Raw genomic sequence first — 24,271 nt, forward strand, 5'->3', positions numbered from 1 at the left:
ATGGAAGCATACAAATTCCTAGGTGTGTGGCTGCATTCGTTTTCCTTATTAGGCGTTCCTTCCTTCCTTTTCACCTGGTGATCCTGACAGTAATGCCCTGTACACACGGTCGGATTTTCCGACGGAAAAAGTGCGATCGGATTGTGTTGTCGGAAATTCCGACCGTGTGTGGGCTCCATCTGACTTTTTCCAGCGGAATTTCCGACACACAAAGTTTGAGAGCAGGCTATAAAATTTTGCGACAACAAAATCCGATCGGTTAAATTCCGATCGTGTGTACACAAATCCGACGCACAAAGTGCCACGCATGCTCAGAATAAATTAAGAGACGAAAGCTATTGACCACTGCCCCGTTTATAGTCCCAACGTACGTGTTTTACGTCACCGCGTTCAGAACGATCGGATTTTCCGACAACTTTGTGTGACCGTGTGTATGCAAGACAAGTTTGAGCCAACATCCGTCAGAAAAAATCCATGGATTTTGTTGTCGGAATGTCCAATCAATGTCCGATCGTGTGTACAGGGCTTTAGTCTGTTTTTTTTTTTTTTCATCAGACCAAGTTGTCCTGCAGATGTAGCAGTTAGAGGGTTCAGACAACTCATTTACCACTGGCAGGGGTGCTTATAATCAGTTTTAATTTTGGCAGCAAATTTCGATTCAGTTTTAGTCTTTGTCTTAGGACTAAAATGGCATTTTAGTTTTAGTCCCATTTTAGTCTTCTGCAATTGTTTTAGTTTTAGTCGTATTTAGTCGACTAAATCTCCAGTATATTTTAGTCGACTAAAACTAATGGGTGTAATTCAATTGTAATGCATTAGTTAACAATTCTCTACAATTTGCAAACTCATTATATACTTCTGGAGTGAAAAATCTCATATGTTATTTATTATTACATTGAGGTATGAACATGCACTACAGACCAGTGTTCATTTTGAAGTCCAATTTCAATTTAGTTTTAGTCTTATAGGGCGTACACACGGTCGGACTTTGTTCGGAAATTCCGACAACAAAATCCTAGGATTTTTTCAGACGGATGTTGGCTCAAACTTGTCTTGCATACACACGGTCACACAAAGTTGTCGGAAAATCCGATCGTTCTGAACGCGGTGACGTAAAACACGTACGTCGGGACTATAAACGGGGCAGTGGCCAATAGCTTTCATCTCTTTATTTATTCTGAGCATGCGTGGCACTTTGTCCGTCGGATTTGTGTACACACGATCGGAATTTCCGACAACGGATTTTGTTGTCGGAAAATTATATCTCCTGCTCTCCAACTTTGTGTGTCGGAAAATCCGATGGAAAATGTCCGATGGAGCCCACACACGGTCGGAATTTCCGACAACACGCTCCGATCGGACATTTTCCATCGGAAAATCCGACCGTGTGTACAGGGCATTAGTCTTTTGACTAAAATGCCATTTTAGTTTTAAGCAGCGTACACACGAGCGGACTTTTTGACCGGACTGGTCCGACGGACCGAGTCCGGCGGACAATCCGACCATGTGTGGGCTTCATCGGACCTTCAGCGGACTTTTACAGTCGAAAATCTGACGGACTTTAGCTTTGGAACATGCCTCAAATCTTTCCGACGGACTCGAGTCCGGTCGAAAAATCCGCTCGTCTGTATGCTAGTCCGACGGACAAAAACCGACGCTAGGGCAGCTACTGGCTACTGGCTATCAACTTCCTTATTTTATTCCGGTCGTACGTCATCACGGTCGAATCCATCGGACTTTGGTGTGATCGTGTGTAGGCAAGTCCATTCATTCAAAAGTCCGTCGGAATGGCCATCGGACTTTTGTTGCCGAAAAGTCTGCTTGTGTGTACGCAGCCTAATGCCGGGTACACACGAGCGGACTTTACGGCAAACTTTGTCCTGCGGACTTTTCAACGGACTTTCTGAATGAACGGACTTGCCTACACACGATCAACCAAAGTCTGACGGATTCGTACGTGATGACGTACACCGGACTAAAACAAGGAAGTTGATAGCCAGTAGCCAATAGCTGCCCTAGAGTTGGTTTTTGTCCGTCGGACTAGCATACAGACGAGCGGACTTTTCGACCGGACTCGAGTCTGTCGGACAGATTTGAAACATGTTTCAAATCTAAGTCCGTCAAACTTTTGAGAAAACAAAGTCCGCTGGAGCCCACACACGATCGAATTGTCCGACGAAATCCGGTACGCCAGACCAAGTATGCCGTAAAGTCCGATCGTGTGTACACGGCATAAGTCGTGTTTTAGTCATTTCAGTTGTTTTAGTTTTAGTCATATTTTAGTCGACTAAAATAATATTGATTTAGTCGACTAAAATGTTTTAGACATTTTAGTCGATGAAATTAACACTGCTTATAATGGTCACCTTTTATTTATTTATCTAAAACCTTTCATCCAAAAAGGAAAAACGCTGTTACTGTAACTGCTTATAAGGGGTCAGCTGGAGTTTGGCTAGAATTTTGTTAGTTTATTTAAATCTGCTAACACACCCCTCCCCCACAGAATAACAATTCTGCTATCCAATGGTATCTCTGTTGCTCCCAGAGTGCAGGCACCCTACTACAGGAGGTGGCGTCACTAGAAGGGTGCGGTCCGCAACCCGGGTGACATCTGTCAGAGGGGTGGCACCATCCCAGGGGCAGAGTCCTGCCATTCTATAGCAGATGGAAGCTGCGTGTGCTTTTTATTTGATGCAGATATACAACGTCACTCACCAAATCCCCAACCAGAGTTTTCCTTTTTAAAATCCTGATTAAATGAAACCTGTTATTGCTGATTTCCAGAAGTCTGATGTCAAAGCCGCGGAACCTGGGGAGTCCTGCAACAAAAACGCACATAAAGCTGTAGTGCTGATAATTTTTCAAAGGAATAATACAGAAAACAAAAAAAGGATACAATAAAGACAAAGAAGTATGTTTTGAAAAAAGTCTTGATTTTTATACATTTAGTTTGATAAAGCAATGTGGCTCATAAACAAAAGTCATGTTGTTGTTTTTTTTTAATACTGTTTTCACCTTTTCATTTCATTTTTTTTTTTTCATCTCAGTCCTGCTGATCCCCACTTGGCTCTTTCAGCCACTTCCTGCCTACATGCGCTCACACAACGTTCGGCTGCACATCATTGCTCTGGAGCGGCTTCCTGACAATGACAACAGTGGACCTTGCTTGCACAGTGAGTGTCAGCTTGGATGACTGTAGTTTCCAGCAGGGTGACCATGCAAGGACACAGCAGGGAGACAGTTGTTACTGTAGAACGGGGATATGCAATTAGCGGACCTCCAGCTGTTGCAGAACTACAATTCCCATGAGGCACAGCAAGACTCTGACAGCCACAAGCATGACACCCAGAGGCGTGATGGGATTTGTAGTTTTACAACAGCTGGAGGTCCACCAATTGCATATCCCTGATGTAGAACAAGAAGTGCCTGCACAAGGACCTTCAGGGCAGGGTCACCAGGAGTTATTTTTAATAAAGTTGAATTCTGGGAAAACTAAAAAAATCCCACACTGCAAGGATCAAATGGTTTTTTAGGTCTAGGGTCCCAGAAAAAGATTATTACTTACCTGATCTTCCTCTCCCGCAGGCTCCCTCCAGGCCACTTTCACACAGCCGGTTTGTTGCAGCCATCTGATTCCAGCAGAAAAAAAATTTACAGATTCTTGTTGCTGGAATGACCGGGTCATGCGATCAGCATGTCGCCGCACAAAGTGCGATTAGCTGTGGCTTTTAATTCAATGGAGCGTTCTATAAGCACCTGATTGTTGCAATCGTAATGCCGTGTACACACGAGCGGAATTTCCGGCAAACTTTTCCGGCGTACGGGAGTCTGGACAATTCGATCGTGTGTGGGCTCCAGCTGACTTTTTTTTCTCAAGAGTTTGCCGGACTTAGATTTGAAACATGTTTCAAATCTGTCCGACGGACTCGAGTCCGGTCGAAAAGTCCGCTCGTCTGTATGCTAGTTCGACGGACAAAAAGCCACGCTAGGGCAGCTATTGGCTACTGGCTATGAACTTCCTTGTTTTAGTCAGGTCGTACGTCATCACGTACGAATTCGTCGGACTTTGGTTGATTGTGTGTAGGCAAGTCCGTTCATCCAGAAAGTCCGTCGTAAAGTCCGTAGAAGTCAGCCGGGCAAAGTCTGCCGTAAAGTCCGCTTGTGTGTACGCGGCATAAGTGTTGAATGCAATCGATATATGCATAGCAATTTTATTTTTAATAATATGTATAGGCATTGACTGTTTGTACTTATTTTTGTAGAGTTATCATATTCAATTTACCCCTGAGGAAGGAGTATCTCTAGTAGACTCCGAAACGCGTTGGGTGAAGAATAATCTCTACATTCCATCTATCTGTAACTATTGCATCATTAGTAGTGGCTTTCATGTGTACTCCATTACATATGTTTTAATCTATGTATTTCTAATAAAATATATGAATACTTTTTCTACTACATCAAGTTGTTACATTTATCTGAGTGCAGTTAAAGTCCAAACCCCAAGGGGAACTCCTTTTTCTCTATTTACACTGACATTTTTCTATTTTAGCTGTGGCTTGGGACAGAAGCCTGAATGCAGCTGACATCTGTCCCGAAACAGCAGCTAATCACTCTATGTGTGGCTACGTGCGATCAGCAGCGGCCGCTGTCAGACCGCTAATAGTTTAAATAGGCTGGGCGTCCATTGCTTGTCGCATAACCCAGTCATTCCAGCAGCAAGAATCCAGTGGCCACAACAAACCAGCTATGCGAAAGGGGCCTAAGACCGGCTCCCGCAGCCTCTTCTTATGCTCTGGTGGTCTCATCATGTCCTCTGATGTCATCAAGACCAATGCAGAGCCCAGAGCTCTTATCAGAAGAATGCCGAGGAACAGTCCACTGCTGGAGCATGGGGGAGTACAGGAGAGCCCTGGAACTTGCTTTCCCTGGAGTTCAGCTTTAATGAAAGCTTCACATTTTGAAAAGATTGAAAAACACTTCTGAGATGACATTAACATGTTCAATCTTATATGAGATTTTAGTGGGGGGGGAGGGGTGGAGGGAGAGATAGAAGAGAGGGAGAGAGAGAAAAGAGGGAGGAGAGAGAGAATGAGGGAGAGAGAAAGAGAAGAGGGGGAGAGAGAAAGAGAGAGAGAGAAGAGGGAGAGAAGAGGGGAAGAAGGGGGAGAGAAGAGGGGAAGGAGAGGGAGAGAAGAGGGGAAGAAGGGGGAGAGAAGAGGGGAAGAAGGGGGAGAGAGAAGGGGGAAAGAGAGAGAGAATGGGGGAGAGAGAGAAGAGGGGGGAGGGAGAGAGAGAAAATGGGAAGAGAGATAGAGAAGGGGAGCGTGAAGAGGGGGAGAGAATGGGAGAGAGAGAGAAGGGGGAGAGAGAGAGAAGGGGGGAAGAGAGAGAAGGGGGGGAGAGAGAGAAGGGGGGAAGAGAGAGAAGGGGGGGAGAGAGAGAAGGGGGAAGAGGGAGAGAGAGAAGGGGAGAGAGAGAGAGAAGAGGGGGAGAGACTGGGAGAGAGAGAAGGGGGTAAGAGAGAGAAAAGGGGGGAAAGAGAAAATGGGGGGGGGAGAAGGGGAGAGAGAATGGGAGAGAGAGAGAAGGGGGAAGAGAGAGAGAAGGCGGAAGAGAGAGAGAAGGGGAGAGAGAAGAGGGGAGAAAATGGGAGAGAGAGAGAGAGAGAGAAGGGGGGGAGAGAGTAGGGGGAAAGAGAAAATGGGGGGGAGAGAGAAGAGGGGGAGAGAATGGGAGAGAGAGAGAAGGGGGGAAGAGAGAGAGAGAAGGGGAGAGAGAAGAGGGGGAGAGAATGGGAGAGAGAGAAGGGGGGAGGGGGAGAGAATGGGAGAGAGAGAAGGGGGGAGAGAGAGAGAAGGGGGAGGAAGAGAAAATGGGGGGGAGAGAGAGAAGAGGGGGAGAGAATGGGAGAGAGAGAGAGAGAAGGGGAGAGAGAAGAGGGGGAGAACATGGGAGAGAGAGAGTAGGGGGAGAGAGAAGGGGGAAAAGAGAAAATGGGGGGGGGGAGAGAAGAGGGGGAGAGAGAGAGAAGAGGGGGGGAAGGGGGAGAGAGAAGGGAAGAGAGAGATAGAGAGAAAGGAGGGGGAGCAAGAGATGAGAAAGAGAAAAGAGAGATATGGAGGGAGAGATGGAAGGGGGGGGGGGAGAGAAACAGACAAGAGAGATGAGAGAGGGGAAAGAGAGAGAGGAGAGAAAAAGGGGGGGGAGAGGGGGGGGTGAAAAGAGAGAAACAGATGATTAAGAGGTGAGAAAAAGGAAACAGAGAAAGGGGAGAGAGAGGAAATAGAGAGAAGATAGAAATAAGGGGGAGGGGGGAGAGAGGGGGGGGGGGGAGAGAGAAACAAATGAGAAAGAGCAAAAAAAGAGGGATGGAGGGAGAGAGTGATAAGAGAGGGGGGAGAGCTAGAGAGAACAAGAGAAGAGAAGAGTTTACATATTTGACCACTAGATGTCAGTGTTACTCAGCTTTCACTTATTGTAGAAATCACTGAATGGCCATGTGTACTATGACATCACGGTCACAATATGTGTTGATTGAACCGTTGTGAAGACTTTCTACATTTACCTGGGAAAGGCATTTCTAAAATCAATAACTATGCAGTGTAGATGTGGACTGGAAAAACAAACAAAAGAAAGAGTTGTGAAATCAATGACGATAGAGTGAGAAAGAAGATTGACATTCCTCAGCAGTCTAACTGTTACAAAACTGGCGTAATAGTTTGGTAATTAGATGAGCAATTGATTCTTTAGAAAGATGTCAAAATATTTGATTTAGGAGGTTCTGCTCTTCTCCTACACCTGAACAAGGCATTCAGTAGATCTAAACTCAAGCACTTTAAACTAATAACAAATGTACAGGTTAATGTCATTTCAAAAAAAATAAAAAATAATGTTTTGTCTTTTCAAATTTGCAGCTTCCATTAAAATAATACCTTCTGATCCTGCCATGAATCTTCTAGTTTAGACACTTCCTGTTATTGGGTGACAACTGTCTCTCTATTGTGCTCTTGTGTTGTCATCCGATCACATGAGACCCCCTGGTGGAGATTACAAGTAGTCACAGCGACACACATTGCACAGGAATGGTCACAATCAGGAAGCCCGTCCTTAGCAATGATGTGCAGTTAACATTGTAGTGAGTGCGTGTAGTGGCTGAAAGAGGCTGGAGGAGATCAGAGGCGCTGAGAAGTAAAAATGGATGAAAAAAGGAAAAAAAAAAAAGATGATTTGCAGAGCTTTAGCAAAAGAAATGTTCTCTAGTAAGGTTTCAGATCTACTTTAAAGCAGCAAAAATTGCAGGTGGGAAAACTTTGACCAGTGACGCTGGCTTGGACCATCCTGCCCATTCTAGGGGTAGCCGGGTTCTTAAAATGAATGACCTGGCAGGACACTAAACTACACTATATTACCAAAAGCAATAGAAAAACTTGTAGATCAACTGGCCCCTCCTACAAAATCAAGCGCTTATGGTTTTGGTGACGTATTGGTTGTGCAAACTAGTTGTATACAACACACATATAACCAAAATTAGGGTTTAAAGCTGCTGCGTAATAAACCTGTCAAAAACAGGAGAGTACAATTAACACGGATACAAATGAATACATTCATCTAGGCAGCGCTAATTGACAAACAATGTACAGCTGTCATTATTGTATTTAGAAACAGTCTATATAGGACAATAGTATAATCTGAGGGTCGATGTCACAGATGACGAAACGCGTCAGGATGGGGCTGTACGACAACCAGCAGTAAACGTGAGCACGCCTCTTGGGGATCTCCTTGATTTTAGCTGAGCTGGTAAGCCGAGATGTAGCGGGTAGGAAACAGCGCTACGATCCCCTTTGGCACAATTGTTTATGTTATATGCTTTCTTAACTTATAACATTCATGTAAGCGGTTGTCCCATCCTCCCAGCAACAACAGGATTAGCAGGATTGATCGTAAGATCCAGTGTTTGAAGCTCATTGCCTAATGGTGTCTGGTAAGAGTCAGATTCATAGGGGATTTTTTACCCCCCGATCCCATACCGATGTTGGCGACGGTGAAAATATTCCATTGAGGATTCAATGGAACACTCGCATGTTGTTTGGACTACAATACACCTTTGAGATATAGTCTGATTAACCTTTCTGTGGACTATACTATTGTTCTATATAGACTGTTTCTAAATACACTAATGACAGCTGTCATTGTTTGTCAATTAGCGCTGCCTTGATGAATGTATTCATTTGCATCTGTGTTAATATTACCAAAAGTATTGGGACACCTGCCTTTACACGCACATGAACTTTAATGGCATCCCAGTCTTAGTCCGTAGGGTTCAATATTGAGTTGGCCCACCCTTTGCATCTATAACAGCTTCAACTCTTCTGGGAAGGCCGTCCACAAGGTTTAGGAGTGTGTCTATGGGAATGTTTGACCATTCTTCCAGAAGCGCATTTGTGAGGTCAGGCACTGATGTTGGACGAGAAGGCCTGGGTCACAGTCTCCACTCTAATTCATCACATAGGTGTTCTATCGAGTTGAGGTCAGGACTCTGTGCAGGCCAGTCAAGTTCTTCCACCCCAAACTCGCTCATCCATGTCCTAAACCTTGTGGACAGCCTTCCCAGAAGAGTTGAAGCTGTTATAGGTGCAAAGGGTGGGCCAACTCAATATTGAAGTACATGTGTGTGTAAAGGCAATATATTTTGACAATATAGTGTATGTCCTACCACTTTCACAGAAGAGAAACTACTTTTGGAAAAGCCCCTGCTAAAATCCCCCCTCCAGCACAAATCTTTGCCCCCCCCCCTCCCCCCAGCTCAAATCCTCTCTCTGCCCATATGCCCCTAGCACAAATCTCCCCCCCCCACCCCCAGCAATCCTCTACCCTCCACCTCAAATCCCCCCCAGCACAAATTCCCCTTCCCCAATCCTTCAACCTAGCCCAGAAATTTTCCCTCATAACACAACCCCCCCCCCCAGTCATCCCAACTAGCACAAATCCCCCCCGCCCCTCAAAAAAAAAAAAAAATTTCCCCTATACCAATTTACTTTTAAAGCAAATAACCCCCCCCCCCCACAATCACCCCCCTGCTAGCACAAATCTATTTCCCCCCATTCCCCCTCCCAACACAAATCCCCCCAAATCACCACTCCTAGCACCCCAACAATTCATAGCTCCCAGTGCCCCTCAAATTCCCCTTCTCAAGCCAAATCCCCTCCGCCCAATCTCCTTGTGGTGTCCCCCCATGTTACACAAAATAACACAGTGCCCAGGGCATCCACCCCTCCTGCCCACCCCTTGTCCCGGCCCCGAGGCTTGAATCCAATTAATAAAAGGGGTGGGGCGTGGCGGGGGCAGTCAGGCAGGGGAGAAAAGTTTTGATGCTGCTGGACGTCCTCCAGCCAGGAAATAAGGCGAGCTTTATATGACTTGCTTGCAGCTTCTGATGCACATTGTGAGAAGCTCACAGTGTGCAGTGAAATCAGAGTAAGCAATTTCAGTCCAGGAGAAGAGCCGGTACAACTGTGCAAGATGGAAGTGTGCCCCGGAGCTCAGCTTTAAGGAAATGTACTTTTTTTTCCAATCCATAAATTGGAGTAATAAGATGTCCTAAAAGATTTCTATTGTCTGGTGTGTGCACATTGGATTATGACGTAGAGGAAGTACAAATGTACAAATAACCGCGAGTTCCTCCAGATTATCAGTACAGCTTGTGGTCACAGACTTGGCATTATTTGTACTTTTCAGCTTCATCCTGGTAAACAGGAAAACTAGAAGTAGCTGAACTGCACCCTGTATAGGAGTCTGTCATTACCACAAGCTCAATGGCCCCATTTAAAGCAATCTGAATGGTGCGATTCACAAACACAACCGACCCTTTGAAGTTGCGTTTGCCACCCCTGGGTTAGAGGATCTGCCGCTAGCTGGAGGCCCAGGAGGAGGGAGGCCACAGCCTGACACTGATCTCCGGCTCGGTGGTTGAGAACCATTGTTTCAAAGAACTCTGGTCTACATAAAAAAACAATTTTTTTTAGGTTGGCCAAAGGTAGGTGGACATCTCTAAAGCCTGGTACACACAATCAGATTGTTGGCCAACAAAGCGTCAGACTTTTGTCCGAAGGGCGTGTGCCTGGATCTTGCCTTGCATACAAACAGCACACAATTGTCGGCCAACAAACACGAACGTAGTGACGTACTACAAGGAATTTCAGCTCTTGAGCGCCACCCTTTGGGCACTTTCTGCTAATGTCGTGTTTGGTGAGCACTGATTGCAAGCATGCATGTTTGTACTTTGGACTTGTGTGTGACGGACTTGTGTACAGACGATACGAAATTCTGACAACAGACCGCTGTCCGCCGAAAAATTTACTAGCCTGCCATCCAACATTTGTTGGTGGAAAGTTGGACAACAAAATCCGACTGTTAGTACACTCCTTCAGACAATTGTTGTCCAAATTTCCGCCAATAAATGTTGGATGGCAGGCTAGTAAATTTTCGGCGGACAGAGGTCTGTTGTCAGAATTTCGTATCGTCTGTACACAAGTCTGTCACACAAAAGTCCAAAGTACAAACACGCATGCTTGGAATCAATGCTCACCAAATATGATATTAGCAGAAGGTGCCCAAAGGGTGGCGCTCAAGAGCTGAAATTTCAGGTAGTACGTCATTACGTTAGTATGCAAGACAAGTTCTTGGCACACGCCCTTTGGACAAGAGTCTGACGCTCGGTTGGCCAAAAATCCGATCGTGTGTACAAGGCTTTAGGCTGGGTTCACACTTTGCATTTCCTGCAAGCCACGTTTGCACAGGTACAGCAGACCATTCATTTGAATAGAACAAGAAAAGCTGCTCCAGGTGAGTGAGTCTCTGGTTAATCCCCACACACACTAGTCAGGTGTAGGGATGAGCTTCGTGTTCGAGTCGAACCCATGTTCGACTCGAACATCGGCTGTTCGATCGTTCGCCGAATTGCGAACGTTATGGGCCGTTCGCGCTAAATTCGTGTGGCGCGTCACGGCCCATAATTCACTGCGGCATCGCAGTGCATTGCTGGCTGATGATTGGCCAAGCATGCACTATGACCCGCATGCTTGGCCAATCACAGCGCCGTCAGTAGAGAGAGCTGTAATTGGCCAAAGCCAGGGTGGCTTTGGCCAATTATGGCTCAGGGGATTTAGTACACACCCCACACTATATAAGGCCGCCTGCACGGCGGCCCTGTGTAGTGTGTGTTCCGGTGTGCTGAGAGATAGAGAGAGAGAGAGACAGTGTCATTTGATTTGAGTTAGATAGATTAGGCAGAACAGTCAGTCAGTTAGCTGCACTTACAGTGTATTGTGTATATATATGCATCCCAGGTGTTGCATATATATATATACACTGTATTCAGTTTAGCTAGATCCGTTCCTGTTATCTTCTATCTAGACTATTTACATTTAATGCAGTGCGTCCTGCTCACAGTGTTCAGCTAGATCCGTTCCTGCTATTTACATTTAGTGCAGTGCGTCCTGCTCACAGTGTTCAGCTAGATCCGTTCCTGTTATCTTCTAGACTATTTACATTTAGTGCAGTGCGTCCTGCTCACAGTGTTCAGCTAGATCCGTTCCTGCAATTTACATTTAGTGCAGTGCGTCCTGCTCACAGTGTTCAGCTAGATCCGTTCCTGCTATTTACATTTAGTGCAGTGCGTCCTGCTCACAGTGTTCAGCTAGATCCGTTCCTGCTATTTACATTTAGTGCAGTGCGTCCTGCTCACAGTGTTCAGCTAGATCCGTTCCTGCTATTTACATTTAGTGCAGTGCGTCCTGCTCACAGTGTTCAGCTAGATCCGTTCCTGTTATCTTCTAGACTATTTACATTTAGTGCAGTGCGTCCTGCTCACAGTGTTCAGCTAGATCCGTTCCTGCAATTTACATTTAGTGCAGTGCGTCCTGCTCACAGTGTTCAGCTAGATCCGTTCCTGCTATTTACATTTAGTGCAGTGCGTCCTGCTCACAGTGTTCAGCTAGATCCGTTCCTGCTATTTACATTTAGTGCAGTGCGTCCTGCTCACAGTGTTCAGCTAGATCCGTTCCTGCTATTTACATTTAGTGCAGTGCGTCCTGCTCACAGTGTTCAGCTAGATCCGTTCCTGCTATTTACATTTAGTGCAGTGCGTCCTGCGCACAGTGTTCAGCTAGAGCCGTTCCTGCTATTTACATTTAGTGCAGTGCGTCCTGCTCACAGTGTTCAGCTAGATCCGTTCCTGTTATCTTCTAGACTATTTACATTTAGTGCAGTGCGTCCTGCTCACAGTGTTCAGCTAGATCCGTTCCTGCTATTTACATTTAGTGCAGTGCGTCCTGCTCACAGTGTTCAGCTAGATCCGTTCCTGTTATCTTCTAGACTATTTACATTTAGTGCAGTGCGTCCTGCTCACAGTGTTCAGCTAGATCCGTTCCTGTTATCTTCTAGACTATTTACATTTAGTGCAGTGCGTCCTGCTCACAGTGTTCAGCTAGATCCGTTCCTGCTATTTACATTTAGTGCAGTGCGTCCTGCTCACAGTGTTCAGCTAGATCCGTTCCTGTTAAATTCCTACTGACCGGCAGGCTTGTCTGGTTACAGTATATAAAGCTACCTGAAGAAAATTACAGGTGTTCTATTTGATCCTATTAGTACCACGGTCAGGCAGCTAGACTATTTACATTTAGTACAGTGCGTCCTGCTCACAGTGTTCAGCTAGATCCGTTCCTGTTATCTTCCTACTGACAGGCAGGCTTGTCTGGTTACAGTATATAAAGCTACTTGAAGAAAATTACAGGTGTTCTATCCCAGCTTAGTGCAGCTACAGGCCATTAGTATGTCTGGAAGGCCAAGAAGGAGAGGCAGACAGTCACAAGCCAATAAGAGAGGGCAAGCAGGCTCTGTGTCTAGTGCTGGTCGTGGAGACGGTGCATCCTCATCAGCACGTGGCCATGGGACACGCTTGGCCTTTTTTTCGGCAGCTGGCCATGTTGAGCCGCAACATGCGGAAGACTTGGTCGAGTGGATGACCAAGCCGTCCTCATCCTCCTCATCCTCTCTCACCCATGCCCAGGGTGCTTTGTCTGGCAAAGCAGCGGCCTCTTCCCTCAGCTCAATGTCATCAGTGACTCCTTCCCTAGCTCCACCATGTCCTCATGAGGATTCCCTCGAACTGTTTGACCACAGTGTTGGGTACATGCTCCAGGAGGATGCCCAGCGTTTGGAAGGCTCTGATGACGATACTGAGCTCGATGAAGGCAGTAACATGAGCGCGGACAGAGGGGGTGCCCAAGAAGGACAGCAATCTGGCAGTCATGCTCCCCCTGCTGCAGCATACTGCCAGGTTTGCTCCAGTGATGAGGAGGGAGGGGATGATGAGGTCACTGACTCAACGTGGGTGCCTGATAGGAGAGAGGAGGAGGAGGAGGAGGAGGAGGAGGAGGCGGCAGCACATCACCAACGAGGCAGGATGCCCTCCAGGGGCCAGCCTAAGGGCAGCACATTGACTGCATCACACCCCAAAGCTCCACATGTGCAGGGCGCTGCAGTCTCTGCGCGTTATTCAAAAAGTTCTTTGGTGTGGGCCTTTTTTGAGACGAGTGCATCAGATCGCACCGCTGCTATTTGCAACATATGTCTCAAGCGTATCTCGCGTGGCCAAAATATCTCCCGCTTGGGTACCACATGCTTGACCAGACATATGTTGACCTGCCATGCAGTTCGTTGGCAAGCGTATCTAAAAGACCCACACCAAAGAACAAAGAGGATCTCTCCTTGCTCCTCATCAGCTGAGATTTCCAACCCCACTAGACCTTCAGTCCTCTCTGAGACCTGCAGTGAGAGGAATGAAGGTGTAAAATTAGGTGTGTCACAGCCAAGTACTTGTGGGCAATCTGCTTTTGGTACACCGACGTCAGATTGTACCAGGCAAATTTCCCTGCCCCAGCTGCTGCACCGCCGAAAGAAGTTTGCTCCCAGCCATCCACATGCCCAGCGGTTGAATGCTAGCTTGGCAAAATTGCTAGCACTTCAACTGCTGCCTTTTCAGTTGGTAGACTCTGCCCCCTTCCGTGAGTTTGTGGAATGTGCGGTTCCTCAGTGGCAGGTACCCAAACGCCACTTTTTCTCACGGAAGGCGATTCCGGCTCTCTACCGGCATGTGGAAGGCAATGTCCATGCCTCGCTGGACAGGGCGGTCAGCGGTAAGGTGCATATTACCGCTGACTCATGGTCCAGCAGGCATGGACAGGGACGTTACCTAAGTTTCACGGCGCATTGGGTGACTCTGCTGGCAGCTGGGAAGGATGCAGGACAAGGTGCAGTAGTGTTGGAGGTTGTTCCGCCACCACGCCTCCAAAATGCTGATTGTGACACACCTCTCTCCTCCACCCCCTCCTCTTCTTCTTCCTCCATGGCCTCTTCCTCGGAACCAGCGGTGCTCCGTAGGCGTTCAAGGGGCTACGCAAGTACGCAGGCCAAAAGATGCCATGCGGTGCTTGAGCTGGTGTGCTTGGGGGACAGGAGCCACACTGGGGCAGAGGTTCTGTCAGCTCTGCAGGGGCAGGTTCAGAGGTGGTTGACGCCACGCCAACTTAAGGCAGGAATGGTGGTTTGCGACAATGGCACCAACCTCCTCTCTGCCCTCCGACAGGGACAAATGACCCATGTGCCCTGTTTGGCTCACGTCCTTAACTTGGTGGTGCAGCGGTTCTTGGGCAGGTACCCGGGCTTACAGGATGTCCTGAGGCAGGCCAGGAAAGTCTGTGTGCATTTCCGCCGGTCATATAATGCCAGTGCTCGGCTGACGGACCTCCAAAAGGAGTTTAACCTGCCCAAGAACCGCCTAATCTGTGACATGCCCACCAGGTGGAACTCAACGTTGGCCATGCTGCAGCGGCTGCACACGCAGCAGAGGGCCATCAATGAGTACCTGTGCGACTATGGCACCAGGACAGGGTCAGGGGAGCTTGGTTTTTTTTCCCCACGCCAGTGGGCCATGATCAGGGATGCATGCACTGTCCTGTCACCATTCGAGGAGGCCACGAGGATGGTGAGCAGTGACAGTGCATGCATCAGTGACACTGTCCCCCTTGTCCACCTGTTGGAGCACACGCTGCGTGGAATAATGGACAGGGCACTTGAGGCAGAACAGAGGCAGGAAGAGGAGGACTTCCTTAGCTCTCAAGGCCCCCTTTATCCAGACAGTGTTCCTGCGTGCCCGCCGATCACACAGGAAGAGGACGAGGAGGAAGAGGAGGAGGAGGAAGATTGTGTCAGTATGGAGGTGGAGCCTGGCACTCAGCATCAGCAGCAGTCTTTAAGGGATCAGTCCCAAGAAACACATGGACTTGTACGTGGCTGGGAGGAGGTGGCTGCGGACCATGTCGTTCTTAGTGACCCAGAGGACTCCGGACCGAATGCCTCAGCAAACCTACGCTGCATGGCCTCCCTGATCCTGCAAAGCCTGCGTAAGGATCCTCGTATTCGTGGTATCAAGGAGAAGGACCAATACTGGCTGGCAACCCTCCTTGATCCACGTTACAAGGGTAAGGTTGCGGACCTTATCTTGCCATCGCAGAGGGAGCAGAGGATGAAACATCTTCGGGAGGCCTTGCAGAAAGGTCTGTGCAACGCGTTCCCAGAGACTGGGAGGTTACAAACTCCTGTTTCTGGACAACGTGTTGCTGAGGCTTCGGTCAGTCAAAGAAGGAGCGGTGGAGAAGGTGGCCGTCTGACCGATGCGTTCAGACAATTTTTTGGTCCGCAGCCCCAAGGTATGATCGGTTCCAGCAACCATCGCCAGCGTCTGTTTTACATGGTGCAGGAATACCTAGGGGCAAGATCAGACTTGGACACCTTTCCCACCGAAAATCCTCTGGGTTACTGGGTCTTGAGGATGGATCACTGGCCAGAGCTTGCACAGTATGCAATTGAGCTACTGGCCTGTCCTGCATCCAGCGTTCTTTCGGAACGCACATTCAGTGCTGCTGGAGGCGTGGTAACCGATCACAGGGTGCGTCTGTCCACCGACTCGGTCGATCGGCTGACCTTCATAAAAATGAATGAGTCTTGGATCACCACCAGCTACCAAGCACCTGATGCTGATGTAACCGAATAATTTTTTTTGAAATCTCAGATCCCTTCAAAGACTGCCTATGCTGATGCTGAGTGACTATCCCTGAGTAATTATCCTCTTCCTCCTCAATCATCACGCTGATAGCTTGTAAGAACATTTTTGGTTCTGGGCGCCACCACCAGTGCCTAAGGCACAATTTTTCAGCCCCTGTTTAACAGGGGCGTGTAATTACAATTTTTGATGTAATACTTTGCAGCAGGGCTCGTTCCTGCATTCCAACTAGAGTGTCTGTGAGGGGTTGCAGTGTTGTGGCACCAGCACCAGTGCCTAGGGCCCAATTTTTCTGCCCCTGTCTAACAGGGGCGTGTAATTACAATTTTTGATGCAATACTTTGCAGCAGGGCTCGTTCCTGCGTTCCAACTAGAGTGTCTGTGAGGGGTTGCAGTGTTGTGGCACCAGCACCAGTGCCTAAGGCCCAATTTTTCTGCCCCTGTCTAACAGGGGCGTGTAATTACAATTTTTGATGCAATACTTTGCAGCAGGGCTCGTTCCTGCGTTCCAACTAGAGTGTCTGTGAGGGGTTGCAGTGTTGTGGCACCAGCACCAGTGCCTAAGGCCCAATTTTTCTGCCCCTGTCTAACAGGGGCGTGTAATTACAATTTTTGAAGCAATAATTTGCAGCAGGGCTCGTTCCTGCGTTCCAACTAGAGTGTCTGTGAGGGGTTGCAGTGTTGTGGCACCAGCACCAGTGCCTAAGGCCTAATTTTTCAGCTCCTGTTCAACAGGGGCATGTAATTACAATTCTTGATCTAATATTTCACAGCAGGGCCCTGTGAGGGCTTACAGTGTTGTGGCCACAGCAACACCTAAGGCCCAAATTTCTGCTGAGTATATAGGGCAGGACCCTACTTTCAAACATCTAACTTACAAACGACTCCTACTTGCAAACGGAAGGAGACAACAGGAAGTGAGATGAAATCTACCCCTAGGAAGGGAAATTCTCTCCTGTAAGAGTTAATATGGGAAAACAATTTCTCCTTTCCACTGATGCTTTCCAATCCTTGTTCCACAAAAAAACCCAAATTTTCAAAAAACATTTTTCATTGGGACAAAAAAGTGAGGTGAAATCTTCTGAAGAGGAGGAAAGACAGCAAAACAAATGTCACAGGGGTGATAACCCTTCCCTATGTTTTCCAAAAAGCTTAGAAAAGATTTTTTGGCTGGAGCTAAACACGTTAAAAATGTTCAAAATTACAAACAGATTCTACTTAACAACAAACCTACAGTCCCTGTCTTGTTTGCACCGCCTGTATACTGCTGTTCAGAGTATATAGGGCCTGGTGGCCCCACACCTTTCCTTATTTTAATTTGGGTGCGGGGTTCCCCTTAATATCCATACAAGACCCAAAGGGCCTGGTAATGGACTGGGGGGTACCCATGCCGTTTGTCTCACTGATTTTCATCCATATTGCCATGACCCGACATGACATTAAACCCGCAAGCAGTTTTAAATGAGATTTTTTCCTTTAAAAATGACATTTGGTGCAGGGACTGTTCTAAACATGGGAAACACGCGTCACTTTACAGGCATACTATAGACACCCCCCAGGTACGATATTTAAAGGAATATTTCACTTTTTTTTTTTACTTTAAGCATCATTAAAATCACTGCTCCCGAAAAAACGGCCGTTTTTAAAAGTTTTTTTTGCATTGATACATGTCCCCTGGGGTAGGACCCGGGTCCCCAAACCCTTTTTAGGACAATACCATGCAAATTAGCCTTTAAAATGAGCACTTTTGATTTCGAACGTTCGAGTCCCATAGACGTCAATGGGGTTCTAACGTTCGTGCGAACTTTCGGTCCGTTCGCGGGTTCTGGTGCGAACCGAACCGGGGGGTGTTCGGCTCATCCCTAGTCAGGTGCTAGCCAAGCTAGCATGCTGTGTAAAGCCTCGTACACACGATCGGACTTTCCGCAGACAAAACCTCGGACTTTTGTCCGAAGGCGTGTGCCTGGATTTTGTCTTGCATACAAACGACAAGGAATTTTCGGCCAACAAACACGAACATACTGACGTACTACGTGGTTTTTTAGCTCTTTAGCGCCACCCTTTGGGCTCCTTCTGCTAATTTTGTGTTAGTAGAAGTTTGGTGAGTGTTGATTCACGCTTTTCATTTTCCGCTTTTCAAGTTGCACTTTTCATTTAGCACTTTTGATTTCGTGCTTTTCAGTCAGTTTCTGAACGGCCGTTCGTCAACCAGACATGTTGCGGAATCGGAGGAGATAACGTGTTATTTATTATTGGCCTTGGAGTTATTGCTTTGACCCAAGTCCATTCAAGGAACAGGAGGAGGAGGATTTCTTGGACCAAAAATTGGTTGCTTTATTAATCGTGACCAATTATGTCATATGCCTTTGCTGCGGGAGCTCCAGGAGAATAATCTGGATGATTTTCGGAATTATCTTGGGATGACAGACCCCTGCTTTAACCAACTCTTGGCATTGTTGTTCCCCAATATTAAAGAGGGAGTCCCGCGAATTTTTTTTTTAAAAGTCAGCAGCTACAAATACTGCAGCTGCTGACTTTTAAAATAAGGATTCTCACCTGTCCCCGAATCCAGCTGTGTCGGCACCCGAGGCCGGATCGTCCCTCGGTCCTCGGCAGCTGCCGCCACCATTCTCTGTGTGGAAATCAGGAAGTGAAGCGGTGCGGCTTCACTTCCCGGTTCCCTACTGCGCATGCCCGAGTCGCGCTGCGCATCTTAACTGGTCGCCACTATCTCCTGGGACCCGTGTGTGTCCCAGCAGACAGCGTGGCGGGACGGGAAGAGCCATAGACTCCCGTGGGAGTCTATGCCGGAAGTGGGTGCAAATACCTGTCTTAGACAGGTTTCTGCACCCCCCTCCCCCCTGAAAGGTGCCAAATGTGACACCGGAAGGGGGTTCCAAAAAGCGGAGGTTCCATTTTTCTGTGAACCTCCGCTTTAAGAAGCAGGACACATGCACAAGGCTTTTATTTTTTGGTCGAATAATAATGATTTGATTTGTTATATTTTCTATATTTTTGGATGCATAGAATGCACTTTTTGGTTAAGTTCTATTGGTAGATAGCATGTCCAATTTTTTTTTTAATGCACAATAAAAAAAATTGTGTAGAATAATACTTGGCTATGTGTTTTACTCCAAATGACAGTTTGGGAGTCGGCAGTTACATTTTAAAAAAATACAATGTAAAATTAACAAGTGACACCAACATAGTTGTATCTTTGTTCTTAAAAATTACGGGATAATGGTGTTGTGGTAATTTGTACAAATAAAAAAAATAACAAGCATAATAATATTCTTGATATCACTAGAAAAAAAGCCTTTGAAAATTCGTTTGCAATAACTCCATCAGTATCACCAGCAAAGCAGCTTCATTATTATCCCAATAAAGAAGAAGAGAATTGTGCGCTGCATTTGGAGATTTCATAATTTCCCACGCCACGAATGTTAATTCTCCATTACAAATGCTCATTTACAAGACCGACCGCTTCTGGCTCGTCCTTGCTTCCGAGCATGCGTGTTTGTACTTTGGACTTTTGTCCGACGGACTTGTGTACACACGCTCGGAAAATCTGACAACAGACATTTGTCCGCGGAAAATTTTAAAACCTGCCACCCAACATCTGCTCGCGGAAAATCCGACAACAAATGTCCAATGGAGCGTACACACGGTCGGATTTTCCGCCAACAGCCTGTCATCACACATTTCCCCGTCGGAAAATCCGATCGTGTGTACACAGCTTAACATGAACAAATAATTCCGGATGGCTGCACTTCCAAAAATCCTTTTATTGAAGCTTCATATGACAAGTGGTTGACAGATGGAGCAGGGGACAAAGAGGTAGCTCTTTGTCCCCTGCTTCACATTCTTCACATTCATTTGAATAGGCAGCTGTACCTGCTTTTCCCACAAGGATATAGTCCCTGACCTTTTTTTTAACCACTTGCCTACTGGGAACTTTCACCCCCTTCCTGCCCAGGCCAATTTTAGGCTTTCAGCGCTGTCACACTTTGAATGAAAATTGTACACTATACCCAAATTAACTTTTTATAATTTCTTTTTACATAAATAGAGCTTTCTTTTGGTGGTATTTAACCACTTCAGGTCCCGCCCATAGTCAAATGACGTCCGCAGGAGGGATCTCCCATCCTAGGCGGGCGTCATGTGACGTCCTGGGCTTCCCGGCCGTCAGGGGGGCGCGCATGCCCTCCTCCCAGTACAAATCTACCCCCTGCTGAATTCACCCCCTACCAGCACAATTCTCCCCCCCCCCCCAGATAAAATGACCCTTTCTAGCACAAATCCTTTACCCCTAAAATTTCCCCTCCAAGTACACATCTTCCCCCCCCCACCCCCACTCTGAATCCCCCCCCCCCCAGTCCCCTAGCACAAATTTCACTAAATCACCGCTCTTAGCATACCCCATTGGATCAAATCTAAGCCAGTTCAGAAGGGACCAGCTGAGATTCAATCCTTCTATGGGCAGGCTGATTGTACCCAAGTCGATCCAATCCACTTGGGTACAAGAACTCTGCCGGATTTTTAGCATGCGGCTATAGACGCTAGCAGTAATCATTGTGTTCTGCCGGGAGGGATTCCTCCATCAACACTGACTGCGTTAATGGGGGAATCGAGCATAGATACATAAAAAATATAGGCTGGAATATATAATTTATATATACAAATAGATAATTTGTTTCTCTCAATTAGCCACAGGGCTGATCCAATTATAACGAACGGATTACCACACTAGCGGGGTAGATGGAGGAATCCTCCCCGCTATGCCATTGTGTTTTGGCAGCGGGGATTCCTATGGTGTCAGAATACACTGATCAGTATTGCAACTGATTGGCTGCAGCTGCTAAACAAATGAAAACTTTCCTGTTCAACAAAAGTCGATTGTTATATTGACTTCTATCGAGCGAGAACGCCCCTAGATGGATCATAATTCGGCTAGTCCCTGCTGAACCATCCAATTATGCTCCATCTGTGGCCAGCTATTTAGACGGGTTTATTCCTATCTTCAAGCTCCTCGAGCCAAATTTTACACTCTTGGCGCAGGCTCCCGCCGGCCCTTTAAGGGGTTTGGACTGCCAGGAGGCAGGGCGGGGTTTATGGCCATGAGACCGCTGTGACAGCCAATCACAGCGCTCACATGGCCATAATCCCCGCCCTGCCTCCTGGCAGTCCAAACCCCTTAAAGGGCAAGCAGGTGCCTGCGCCAAGAGTGTAAAATTTGGCTCGAGGAGCTTGAAGATAGGATAGGATAGATAGTTACACGATCGGAAAACTCCCAATCACAAGATTGGAAGCTTTCAGGAAGCCGCCGGACGCTGGGAGTGCGCACGCTCTGGGCACAGATCTGTTGGCGCCAATGCACGCAAATATGCAGACTCTCAGCGACAAGCCCCGGCTGACGAGGGGCCGCATCTTTGCGTGCGCTCGGGGCCAACAGGTTAAGGGATTACTCCACTTTAAACTGAATTTTCAGTGCTAGTTGGATACTGATGAGTAAAATCGACCAGCAAACTCTCAGGTCTCTGGTGGTGATAAAAGTCCACTATGGGAAGCTACATGTTTGCTCCATTATTTTTTTTTTTATAAATAAGTGTTGGTCATTTACTTAAAACTTATTTCCCTTACAGGGTTCTAAACAGTACATCGAATTACCTGACACATTTATTGAAACGGCGATCTGTACGCAAGGCTTGCTGTCCCACAGGACGGTGGAGACCTTGAGGGCATCTGGGGGAAGGTTCCAGGGGGACGTCAAATTCTCCGACTTTTTTATAGGAGAGAACGGATACTCTGTCGAAAAAAAAACAGAAGGCGATCAAACATCACTGAATAAATCATGAAGGTCTATCTATAGCCATGGATGGATTGGGGAATGGGGAGGGTTAGACCCTCTGGCAGTGTTTTATTGTTGTTGGTCTCCCTTGATGAGAAGGTTAACCCTCTCTGTGTGTCCTGCTGATCACTAACACCGAGACATAAAGTGATGGGAATCCAGGGTGTTGGGGGGGATCTTACACTTCCAGAGACATCATGCACACACAAAGGGCGTCCAGGGGGGGAAAATGCAAACGCATCTAGGTGTTCTTAGGCCCTTCAAGCGTTGGGGCGTTCATCCATTCCATTGGCCAGAATATTAATGAAAAAAAAATGTGATACAGGAGCGTTGCTAGATGTTAACAGGGTCTTATGCCGCGTACACACGATCGAAAATGCCGTCAGCAAAACTCCAATGAGAGCTTCTTGTTGGAAAATGCGACCGTGTGTATGCTCCATTGGACTTTTCACGGCAGAAGATTGAGAGTATGTTCTCTATTTTTCGGTCGGGAAAAGTTCCTATCCGAAAATGCGTTCGTCTGTATGCAATTCGGACGCGCAAAAAAAATCACGCATGCTCGGAAACAATTTGACACATGAAGCATTGGACTTCATTTTCTCGGCTCGTCGTAGTGTTTTACGTCACCGCGTTCTTGACGGTCGAAAGTTCAGAGAACTTTTGTGTGACTGTGTGCATGCAAGGCAAGCTTGAGCGGAATTCCGTCAGAAAAACCATCCAAGATTTTTCCACTGGAAATTCCGCTCGTGTGTACGGGGCATTAGGGTTAGTTCACACCAAAGAAATGCTGGATGCGATCAGGATCCGTTTCTGCATGCAGTTTTTTTTTTACGCATTTTTTATGCGTCCCGATATGTTTTTGTTGCATTTTTTCATGCTTTCCAGTGCACCTTTTCCCTCTTTATTTCTTTACCTTAACCCCTGCTATAGCCAAAAGACAGCTACAGCGCAGGCTTACTTTGCTGAGAGGATGTCCATAGACGTAGTCCCGTGATTGCGCTGTCTTCGCGCCACGCTCTGTGATCGCTGAGTACTTCAGACATAGCTGATCACAGATCGAGGTAAAGGGCCAATCACAGCGGCCCTTTGCTACGTGATCAGCGGTGCCCATTGACAGCTGATCACGATGTAAACACAAGCCGGTTATCGTTTTTTCTTTCCTTATGCTGACAGCATGAGGAGGGGAAAGAAGAGCAGATAACCGGCTTGTGTTAAAGGGACATCTACATTGATAACCGATTATCAGTGCAGTCCCAGCAGTGCTGCCAATCAGTGCCTCCTGATCAGTGTCACCTATCAGTGCCCATCAGTGCTGCCTATTAGTTCCACCTATCAGTGCCCATCATTGCAACATATCAGTGCAGCCTTTATCAGTCCTACCCATCAGTGCCGTCTATTGGTCCCGCCTATCGGTGCCCTCCAGTGCCACCTATCAGTGTCCATCAGTGCCACCTCAGTGCACACCAGTGCCCATCAGTCCCACCTATCAGTGCCCATCAATGCCACCCATCAGTGCTGCCTATTAGTCCTGCCTTTCAGTGCCCTTCAGTGCCACCTATCAGTGCCCACCAGTGCTGCCCCATCAGTGCCCATCAGTGCCACCTATTAGTCCCACCTATCAGTGTCCTTCAGTGCCACCTATCAGTGTCCATCAGTGCCACCTCAGTGCACACCAGTGCCCATCAGTCCCGCCTATCAGTGCCCATCAGTGCCACCAATCAGTGCCCATCAGTGCTGCCTATTAGTCCTGCCTTTCAGTGCCCTTCAGTGCCACCTATCAGTACCCATCAGTGCCCACCAGTGCTGCCTCATCAGTGCCGCCTATAAGTTAAAAAGCCTTACCAGTGCCGCCACATAAGTGCCTATCAGTGCAGCCTCATCGGCGCCCATCGGTAAAGGATTACCTGTTTGCAAAATTTTATAACTAACTATGAAAAATGTTTGTTTGTTTTTTAAAATTTGTCGGTAATTTTTCATTTGTTTAGCAAAAAATTAAAAACCCAGTGGTGAATAAATACAACCGCAATTGTCATTCAAAACGTGACAGCACTGAAAGCTGAAAATTGGCCTAGGCAGGAAGGGGGTAAAAGTGCCCAGTAGGCAAGTGGTTAAATAAAGGACATGTCCGTTCTGGTGTGTTTTACTTACAGTATCTCACAAAAGTGAGTGCACACTTCACATTTTTTGTAAATATTTTACTCTATCTTTTCATGTGACAACACTGAAGAAATGACACTTTGCTACAATGTAAAGTAGTGAGTGTACAGCTTGTATAACAGTGTAAATTTGCTGTCCCCTCAAAA

At 47.0% G+C, this 24,271-nt stretch overlaps 1 protein-coding gene across 1 annotated transcript in view; it reads right to left on the bottom strand.

Annotated features, from left to right (window-relative positions):
* Window positions 1–24,271, bottom strand: part of IL17RE (interleukin 17 receptor E) — a 129,883-nt gene that overhangs the window by 39,549 nt on the left and 66,063 nt on the right. Inside the window, 2 exon segments of the mRNA XM_073591968.1 lie at window positions 2,716–2,819; window positions 21,788–21,925. Of these exon segments, the coding sequence (XP_073448069.1) occupies window positions 2,716–2,819; window positions 21,788–21,925 (242 nt within the window).

This window comes from Aquarana catesbeiana, linkage group LG07, assembly GCF_042186555.1.
Source record: "Aquarana catesbeiana isolate 2022-GZ linkage group LG07, ASM4218655v1, whole genome shotgun sequence".
NCBI lineage: Eukaryota > Metazoa > Chordata > Amphibia > Anura > Ranidae > Aquarana > Aquarana catesbeiana.